The 10533-nt window shown below is 41.4% G+C and overlaps 1 protein-coding gene across 5 annotated transcripts; it reads left to right on the plus strand.

The window, feature by feature from the left end:
• The first annotated feature begins 472 nt into the window (after positions 1–472).
• Positions 473–10498, plus strand: LOC142956099 (endophilin-A2-like). 5 transcript variants are annotated; one of them, XM_076097422.1, is made up of 9 exons: positions 473–669; positions 3885–3953; positions 4128–4344; positions 4518–4651; positions 4884–5042; positions 5967–6070; positions 6346–6479; positions 6970–7029; positions 7721–10498. In XM_076097422.1, the coding sequence occupies exons 1-9, from the start codon at positions 625–627 to the stop codon at positions 7906–7908; spliced, it is 1110 nt and encodes a 369-aa protein (XP_075953537.1). In that variant the 5' UTR covers positions 473–624; the 3' UTR covers positions 7909–10498. The 5 variants fall into 5 exon arrangements, with proteins under 5 accessions (XP_075953537.1, XP_075953539.1, XP_075953538.1 ...); XM_076097420.1 differs by lacking the exon at positions 473–669 and adding an exon at positions 916–3366; XM_076097424.1 differs by lacking the exon at positions 6970–7029 and having other exon boundaries at positions 6346–6490; positions 7660–10498.
• The last annotated feature ends 35 nt before the right edge of the window (positions 10499–10533 follow it).

Genomic DNA, 10533 nt, shown 5'->3' on the forward strand with positions numbered 1-10533 from the left:
CACCAATCTGATATTATAACCCTGCACGTGTAAATGCACTCGGCCACTCTTACGTTTGAATCACAGACTAGCATTTGTGTTGTGTGCATACCGTATTTGCTCCATCCCATTATCTTAGAAGTCCAACGAGAAGTAAATTGATCAATTGACCAAAAAATAATCTGCCACAATACTGATAAATGTTAAAACATTACAGTGTTTTATCAATCTAACAATTCTCTGGTTGCAGCTTCTTTGAGGATGTTCTGCCTTTTAAATTGACTAACAAACTTCCTACAGAGACTCAATAGTAGTGTTACTATTGGTTTACTAAACCAAAAGTATACATCAGCAATATACAGAAAAGTGATATTTTATGGGGGTTAAGCGATGTCTGTCTCAGTTTAAATCAAAGTGTATGTGTTTGTGTTGTTTTGACCCACTTAATCCACTAGGACGGGGCCTCCCACAAATGAATATGGAGCCAGGAAATTGTGGTTGCCTAGCAAGTTTTACATCCACGGTGCAACGTTAGAAGACGTGCTGCTCGGCTGCTGCTTGTGCTCAAAACTTCAAACTAAAAGCAACTATTTTAAAAAGACAATTTCCCCTTCGAGGTCCAGGTTGCAACACTGACGGTGCAAGATGTCCGTCGCAGGATTTAAGAAGCAATTCTACAAAGCCAGTCAGGTAAAAGCGCGACTTAAAATAAACATTAACGTTAGCCGATAGCTTAGCTAAGGCTAGCTAACTAGCTGTACTTTTCTTGTTAGTCTACGTTAGCTTCAAGCTAACTTTAGCTGGTTAACCAAAGTGGAAAACGGGTAACGTTAACTAGTTAACGACGTCTCGGCTAAACATTGACGTTAGCTAACGTTATACGGCACGTTTTAACTTAAAAAGTATACGACTAGCTGTATTGTCGTTAAACTCTTAAGTAACTGTCAAATGAGTTGTGGCTCACAGGTAACGTAAACGTTAACCCTTAACGTTAGCTTTACGTTAACTTAGCTAACGCTAATAGTTTGTTAACTTTAACGTTACCCTAACTGACTCTAACGTCAAACTTGTTTTTTGCCGTAAACTTCCATAGTAGGTTTTCTTCATTATGTTGAAGCGCTTCCACTAACGTGGGGTACATTAAGTTAGTCGACTGTAGGTTAGGCTAACGTTAATTAAGTGTGCAGAAAAGTTCTTGTCGAACTAAATTACGTATATTGTATTCCCCAACTATCACAAAATTGACGTTTAAGTAGAAGTGTAACTCTAATTTGTTGAAGTTTATGACTGACACAGAAGTAGGGCATTGAGAGGATGAGCTTCTGGATGGTTGGTGCTTTCTTTCGTCGTGTTTTGATGTGATGTTAAACAGCAGGTAGATGCATTACTCGTATAATGTTAATACCCTAAAGTGATGTTCGTGTTTGTTATTTCTAACGTGCTGGATTACAGAATGTTTTCAAAACACTTGTCTCAAGACAAATTGGCCAAAATGTTGTGGTGATACTACAGTTCAAATCACACACCTCATGTTAGTCATCCCTCAGCTGGATGTGTCTCTTATGTTTCCAACAATAGAACTGAGCCAGCCTGTGAATCATGGATTATATCATCCCATAAATATTCAAGATGTATTTATGTAAATGAGGACATTACCACATCGCCATATTCTAACGTTATGAAATAACAGCCCTGCTGATATGAATTCAATTAATTATCTCTAACATGTAAAAAATCTACAATATCATACCGGCACTGACATTATTAACTATCATATAAACTATTAACTCCAGGCTCATGTTTTTATCTTTGGCGTTACTGTTTCCATTGCTGAACGTCATCTCATTTTGGAAAAGTATAACATTGCATGAATATGAAACTAAAAGCACAAGTTACCACTGATGCCAGATGGATATGGAAGCTTAGAGAAGCAAGTCAAATGTTTACACAAATAGAAGTGACTGCCATATTGTGACATTTCCAGTATCGTATATAATTTATGAAGTCAGGTTTGTCCTGTGCTTCCGCTTTTCCAATGGCAGTCATTCCACGCCAAAATAAATGTAACTATTGGCTCTTGAGACAGCTAAAAGGTAAATTCGCCATCCACAAACATGAAGCTCAACAAGACGTGGGCTGTGAAACCGGTGGCCTGTGTTTTGATGACAACTGCCTTGCAAACAGGCCTTTGCTTTGACCTAACATTGTGTGACATGCAAGTGTGTGTGTATTGGAATCCAAGTTATGTGACTACTCTGCCCAAACTAGTTTCCAGTTCTTAAATAATCCAGCCGATTGAGTCTATACATTGACAATACAGCAATAATTACAGTGAGTGCACAGAAAGCAGCAGTGCTGTTGGGTTGATAACAGCACAGTACAGTGGTGCTGGCCAACTCCCAATGCCAAGTCCTCAACTCTTTGGCTGTAGTGTAGCTGGTAATCTACGGGGCCTATACTGAACACCCTGCCCTCTGGTAGCACAGGCTAGGCCAACAAGCTCTTCGGGTTATTACAATAAATAAAACTGGGTGGAGGAGTGTAATCAGTTCTCTAAGTTAGTTGCCTAATAAGCACCACGTCGTACCGCCATAAAAATATGCTTTATTCAATCAATGATTTAACCAAAATGTCAGCTACGGCGCTGAGCAAACATATATAGCTGATATTGTGCCCACTGTGTTTTTAATTGTGCACCTGCTCTTTCATTTGATTCCACTTCATATTATGTATCTTGCTTTTGTCATTGACCAACAAGACTAAACCCACATGCTCTCTACAAATGTGCTCATGACCCTGTCTTTTTAAGCCGCATATTTATTTTTTGCTTTTTGAAAATCTAAGTAACAAAATGCACCAGAACTATTTCGAAGCTAAATGTCATGTAACTGCTGCTAAAAATCAAGTTTTTCAGGATCGATTACATACTCCTGGATGAGCAGGTTTATTAATCACGGAGAACAAAAACCCGAGTGCTAGAATGAAGCCAGATGGGCTGCTCAAAGTGCGTCTGTGTTTGGATTTCACACATCTACGTGACACAACAACTTCACATCTGGTACAGAGAGATTAATTAATTGCAATTAAAATGCTGTTTATTAGACTAAATAATTGGGGAACATTTGGTGCTGAATTATATCCCATGACTCAATTGGCAATCGGTGCTTAGGGTATTTTCACAGCCACTGAATGTTTCATACAAAACTACTTTACCAAGGCTGTATATTGTACAAACTACAGAGATTGATTGATCCATCTGGTCATAGAGTTTTATCTGCAGTGTGGAGCCGAAAGCTGCACCGAGTTGAACCAAACGAGGAAACGCACGCACACACACGCACAATGAGTCTCTGTTTGGCCTGCCAGCCAACTGCACTGGATTTCAAAGTTAGTAGCTCTGGATGAGAAATGCAGAACGTATGTGCCATGTGTGAGTCGGGATATGAATTGAGAGCAGGAGGAGGTAAGTGTGTGTGTGTGTGTGTGTGTGTGTGTTTAGTAAAAGTATCCATGGATGTGGTTGTAGTGTAGGAAACTGAAATGTGTGTGCTGACCTGATGGGGAAAAAAAGGGAAACCTTTTAGCAGAATTCTTTAAGGAACGGAGGCTCTCACTAGAGAGGAAAGTCCAGTTTTCAGCATTCATTCCCTCGTGCAGTCTTGAGGTTCCTCCACTGACGGAAAACATGGGTATGTCTCAGAAGCTGAGAGTTGTCAACTAGGCCCGGAAAAAATATTGGAAATAGTTAAATGTCCATTTCAAGTTTGGAAGTAGACAGCAGTGTGGTTGTGACGGTCTGGCTTGAGCCCCTTTTGACAACAGGTTGTTACCCAGCTGAAGTTTCCTACCTGTGGCGTATTCATCCATCAGTCAGCTTTATTGCTGTGATCGCTCTGTGTTCACAGCTGGTGAGTGAGAAGGTTGGCGGTGCAGAGGGAACCAAACTGGATGAAGACTTCAAGGACCTCGAGAGGGTAACATACATACATTTTAAGAAAATATCTGTAATAAACATGAAGCACAACATGTTCTGTTTTACTGAAAGTGAAATGATGTTTCCCTCACTCATTTAAACACTCCTAAAGGCATAACACTCGGCATATGCACACACGCCTAAATGATTCTCTCTCTTTAACCTGGACCGCCAGAGAGCAGATATTACCAGCAAAGCAGTGGTGGAAGTCCTCAATAAGACATCAGAGTACCTCCAGCCCAACCCGGCAACAAGAGCTAAGCTTTCCATGCTCAACACAGTGTCCAAAATGCGCGGGCAGGTCAAGAATCCTGGCTACCCCCAGCCCGAGGGCCTCCTGGGGGAGTGCATGACCAAGTATGGAAGGGATATGGGCGAGGAAACCAACTTTGGTAAGCACAGTGGAAGCATTTTGAGGATGAGATATCAGGTGAAAGAGAGATGAACATTATGGGTTATGGGGGTCCATGAATCTACTTAGTATAAAACCAATGATTATTATTATTATTATTACCATGCCTCACAATGTCCCACACTAATGCTGGTATTGTGTTGTGTACTGCAGGTGGGGCTCTAACTGACATTGGAGAGTCAATGAAAAGGATGGCTGAGGTCAAGGACTCTCTGGATATTGATGTGAAGCAGAACTTTATTGATCCACTGCAGGCAGTCGCTGAGAAGGATATCAAAGACATTCAGGTAGAATCAAAGAAGTAGTATGCTTCTGCACGTACAGGCCGGGCATTGACTAATGAGCTCCGCAGTCAGTGGGTCGGAAGTCAAAAAGTATTTACTGTCCTGGTGCATATTTTTTAAATTACTTGAAAATGGTTAAATCACACAATTTTATTTCTCAAAACCATCATAAACAAGTGAAAACACTGTTCTGCGTAACCCCAACCTCTCAATCCCAACTCTTTCACCCCCTCAGCACCACCTGAAGAAGCTGGAGGGCCGTCGTCTCGACTATGATTATAAAAAGAAACGTCAAGGTAAAATCCCAGATGAAGAGATCAGGCAAGCCCTGGAGAAGTTCCACGAGTCCAAAGAGATGGCTGAAGGCTCCATGTACAACCTGCTGGAAACAGATGTGAGTAACCTCTAGTCTACTCTTGCATACTTTGCATTGCAAATGACACATTGAAACCTGCTGGACTTGTTTATACAACACTGGAAAAACTGTAATGACTCTTATTTTCACTACGGGTGTCTTTTAAAGAAAAAATAATCCTGTTGCCAATGAAGTAGGCAAAGTGATGCCAACATGTCCTAAGTCAGGAAACATTGTTCTTAACAAAATCATCATCCATAGTAGGCTTAAAATGCGTGCTTTGATAGATTAGTAGAGTGAACCCAAGGCCAAAGTTGTATAGTACTGTCAAGTTTTTGTGAACGTTATTTAATATAGTGACACGAGTAATACATCTAATGACATCTTGATACAATTATTATAATATGAATAAAAGCATTTATGACTGAAGCAGATGGAGTTGAATTGGCATATTCTATAACAGTGCATTAACGTGGTGAATTTATTTCAGGCCCATAAGTTAGACAAACTCAAAATAGAAGGGAGGAATAAGAAGATGACGCTAGATGATCACCATTAGAACTGTATGAAACATGATAGCCAAACAAACTAAAATGTGTCATTCTTGTTAATATTCCTATAGAGTACCTGATAATATTTATTCTGGTGTTAAATCTGTTTCAACTGCTCACAGCTTCTCAGCTAGCGAGACACCTGACGCATACTGTCATTGGAGAAGTAACATGTGGCTTGTTTGGTTTGTTCCACAATGACTTGCAGTAGTGAGAGCTTGTCAGACCTGTTTTCATACCTGCCATTGTGAGATATTTCAGAGGGAAGTTATTGTGATAAAGAGGTGTGACGTAACGATGGAATGATGCGCGACCAGAATACAAACGATTAACCAGTAAAGAATGCTCTGAAGCACCTCTGCTGTTTCCGTGTTTGGTCCTGAAATATATTTTGTTTTTTTTGTGCGTGTAGGTGGAGCAGGTGAGTCAGCTGTCTTCTCTTGTTGAGTCTCTGCTGCAGTACCACAGACAGGCTGCGGAGGTCATGGAGGAGCTTTCTGCCAAACTGACAGAAAGGTCAGTGCCGTGGAAGATGACACACCTTTTGTATGTTGAGGCTGTGTCCTCTGGCTCGTGACAAGGGATGAGTCAGCTGTGCCGTGTTCTCTTCTGCCCATCTGATTACAACTCATTCATGTAATTTAGTGGCAGCTGATGCTTCACAATGTACTTGCAGTTGTAGTGATTGGATTACAGCCCACAAGAAAATGAATGAACATCTCTTTGTTTAACCAGCCTGTATCTGTATTGGTGCTCATGGAGGTGATTTCTTTTATTCCGATTGTGTGCAGGGTGACTGACGCGCAGTCTCGTCCAAGACGTGAATTCACACCCAGACCCAAACCAGTGTATGACTATGGAGAGGTAGAAAACTCTAATGGAGGATACGCACCAGCTGCAACAACCCCTCCAGCTTACTCTTCCGGTAAACATACTATACATACGTATACTTACTGTATATTTTGTTCAGGCGGCAACCTCTGTGTCTGAAGAGTGAAGCCAATGCGGAAGTGTTAAACTTGTATTCTCTCTACTGACCAGCAGGGGGCGACTCCTAGTTCAATCGCTAGTTTCAAGTCTTCTTCAATACAACATGATGTTCATTTGTAAATTCTGTTCCCAGTAAGAGTAAAATAGAAAGAGTATGCTTTAGGGCGGGGCTAGCTTGTTATTGGCAGGTCGCTACCGTACCAGAGCCGTGTACGGCGTCCAAATATCTGTTCATTGGTTGCAAAAAAGCCAAGATGGCGACGGCCAAATGGCCGAACTCAAGGCTTCATAACGGCCGTCCACAAACCAGTGGGTGACGTCACGATGACTGCGTCCGCTTCTGATATACAGTATATGATTTTGTTAAAGTATGCAAGTCAACCTCATCCTTAAGACTAATGTGTCTTTCATTTTGCGACATTAAGCAGCGACTGCACAATATCCAGCTCCATCCTTCCAAAGAACCTCCATCAAGAGCCGACCGTGTGAGTGGGACAGACGGAGATAACGTGTCACTCACACAGAACTAGAGGGTGTCACTACTTTCACTTACTCCGGTGCACATCTGCGTGGCAGAGAGCTCTATGCATGTCGGTGTGATGGTAAAGTAGTGGACTAACACTGTTGAATGGTGTTGGTTGGGTCCAGTGTGTCAGGTTACCAGAACAAGACAAGGGCTTGTTAGATATATATAAATGTCAGCAAACCATGTGTTTTTTTTATCAGTGACTGTGGTGTTTTTAATCAGGTTGTGAACCAAATCTAAAACATTTGTACCCACAGTCATTGTTTTGCTGATTTGTATGTATCTATATGTATGCCTGTTCACTAACGGGTGATCCTCCTGAACCTCAAGAAACATCACTTCATGCCACATGGTTCATTTTACAGATGTGGTCATTCACCTCCTCAGTCAAACAAGAGAAAATGTCTTTGCCTAAAACTTGATACGGTCATTATGAATGAAATAGTTTAGCCATGCAACATGTGATCTTGAGCTTCAGGAGGATTCCCCCTTAACTTATAGACATCTCTGGTTTTAATGACTTTGGTTTTATGGTCCTATTGTCTGGTCCTCGTCCTACTGGAAGACATACTGGAGACACGGGATATACTTATCTCATTTGTTCTTTCTCCCTCCTTCCATCTCTCTACTTTGTGTGTCTCCTCCTGCAGCTGAGCCGTGCTGTAAAGCTCTGTACGACTTTGAGCCGGAGAACGAAGGAGAGCTGGCCTTCCACGAGGGTGACATCATCACCTTGGTCAATCGAATCGATGAGAACTGGTTTGAGGGAGCCATTCGTGGCATAACGGGATACTTCCCCAACAACTATGTCGAAGTGGTGGTACCTCTGCAACACTGAAAACAGCAAGGCAAGAGGGAAACCTGCAAGATGGAGAGGATGAAAATGGGGGATGCTAGTGGGCTATCGGCTCTCAATAACCAAAAGATATCTAATCTTTATTGTAATTAAAGGGTAAACCAAGACAGGGACCTAATTTGTACCTAAGAGTTAATTGAGTAAAGAGCTTTTTTTTTTATTCTCTCAGATTATGTCAAGATTACATTTTGAAAAACCGTAAGGACGGAGGGATGTTCAGCCAAAAAACGGCACCGTAATGTGAGCATTTACCATATCCCGAGTATTTACATTCATTCTCTATGCACCTGTGCACTTTCTACACTACACCTCCATCACCGGGACTGATGAAGCAGGAACAAGAGAGAATGACATCTGTAATGGCATGTTCAGCTGTATCCACCAACACTAAATAGTGTACTTCTTAGTGCAAGTACTTTTTTTTTTTTTTTTTTACTATATTCCTAACCCTATTTGATATTCACAAGATGCAGTTCCTTGTTCTGTGTATTGTTGATATTGGTACTACACACATGAATTTAGTCTTCGGCGATCACAGTTTTCACTTCTGTGCCTTCAGGCTTTAGTACTGTTGTCTTCATGGACTAGTCTGAGTCAACATGGAGGACCGGCTGCCCTCTGTCCATGTTTGAGACTATCCTCCACTGCCATCTGGTGGTTGTAAAGATCGCTCTTAGCTATTGGTTTGAGTGCCACTGTCATGCGGCCTCTGTCTCTTACTAAACCCACCTTTGGTGTCTTGTGTTGTACTTTTCTTCCAAATAGCTGGAGCCAGCCAACAACTAACATTGACTGACTGCTGTAGTAAATGTGTTTTCAACACTACACCAAAGCCGATCAGATAAGCTCTGTGGCAGTTTGTTTGAGACTAAAAAGTTGTATTGTAGTCTATTCCACAGAGCTGGAGGCTTTCCATAAATATGCTTAGTTATGTCAACTTTTATCAATTGTTGCTACTTTCATGATTTACTTACTTTAAATTTACCGACCGCAATGTTTCTCACTACACTCCACTCTCTTTACTTAAAGCTTATTCCCGCCTTGGACGAGACTGCTGTTTGTCGTTAAACGGAAAAATATTCAATCCAGCATCATGCGTGCAATTCTGCAAAATTAACTAACATTATTATATGCAAACCCGTTCAACATTTTTCTATACTTCGCATTTTAAAGGGGAAGCTGACTTTGGTTTCCATTTGAGTGTAACAAAACAAACATTTTTCAACCTCAAATATTCTGCAGCATTACACAAGAGCCATACGCGTCCTTCAGTTCCTCTATTTTCTCAGGCTGTATTGACGCTGCTGGCAGTGTCGCGCATAATGTTTTTGTGGGCTTTTTACCCAACCGCTTGACAATGAATCTGTGTTTGTTTTCCCCACATAGTGCTGGGGCAAGTTTGGCGTTGGTACTCTAACCTATAATTTGGAGCATGTAAATTAATCTGATGTCTTTTGTACCTGCCTCAGTTTTCAGGCTGAAACTGTGCACCAAACCTGACAGAAAATACTGCATAACTATCACCAAACAATTGTGTACCGAATTCACTAATAATGAGGAAGGCCTCGGCACAATAGCCAGTTTCAGTTTCAATTAAGTCTTTTACAAGCTGACTATGAGCTGTGAGAGTTTGTGCTCTTCACTAAAACACCAACTTTCTCTTCCTGTCATGATCCCCTTGTTAGACCCCGCCCCCACCCCACTCATCTCTCCCATCTCCGTTTAAACTGGGAGTGGAACAGACAGGTCTTTTCAGAAGGGAGGCTCACAGCAGTGGATTATGCCCTCCCTCCCCCACTGCTCTTTATTCACCACCTGCCCGCTGTACTCCTACCCCCTTTCTCATTATCTGCCCCATCCAAAATACCATGGTGCCTCTGGAGTCTCCTGGTCCTCTCCTGGAATAATGTCCTTGTTTTTTTTTTGTCAGTTTTGTTTGCATGTCTCCAATGTTAATCATGTTATGTATAGGGGGCCGTCATCAATGGCTGTGCGGTTCAGGTGTGGGTTTACATGCCCCATTACACTAAATAAAAAGCCCTGAGTTTGAGAGGGTCAGGGGGTTCAGGTTGAGCTATTATGCAGCTTGTATAATATTGATGATGAATAATGTCGTGCAAAGGGCTAAGATCAATTTTTGTGTGCCGCTGTCGTCACATCTGAAATAGTTGTCTTAGTGCCGCGGCTGACATTTATTGCAACGCTACATTCTGTGATTGCTCGTATTGCATCCATAACCACGAGTCTCTCAACTATGCAACATTGATGAATGAAGTATTATCAGACTTTTAAGCTTTATTTTATTATGCACAGTCTTAATGGAATGTTCTGTGTTCAAATGTAACTGCTTTGCATGAGTCTTCATTACAGCCTCTGTGTCTTACGCAACGCCTTATTTTTGTAACTGTGACACTGTGGGGAGGCTAAAAGTGGGATTATCCTGGATTATCTTTTGGATATATGGATTACCTCTGTACTAAGTGTAATCATTGTGTATAGTATACTTTTGTAACCATGTAAAGGGAAATGAATGCTGCATTCACTTCTTCAAATAAATATTAAATAAATTGGCTCCCAGTGTGTTTTCACAGCCCTGAAACTGAATTG

Source organism: Anarhichas minor, unplaced genomic scaffold (assembly GCF_050575085.1).
Source record: "Anarhichas minor isolate MPS153535 unplaced genomic scaffold, ASM5057508v1 ptg000024l, whole genome shotgun sequence".
NCBI lineage: Eukaryota > Metazoa > Chordata > Actinopteri > Perciformes > Anarhichadidae > Anarhichas > Anarhichas minor.

Bases quoted from the DNA above. Each gene is read 5' to 3' on its own strand.
- LOC142956099 (XM_076097420.1), top strand. From the start codon at position 3,169: ATGTTTCATACAAAACTACTTTACCAAGGCTGTATATTGTACAAACTA. The intron at 3,954-4,127 runs GTAACATACATA...CTGGACCGCCAG, and splicing joins ACTTCAAGGACCTCGAGAGG to AGAGCAGATATTACCAGCAA. The intron at 4,652-4,883 runs GTAGAATCAAAG...TCACCCCCTCAG, and splicing joins AGGATATCAAAGACATTCAG to CACCACCTGAAGAAGCTGGA.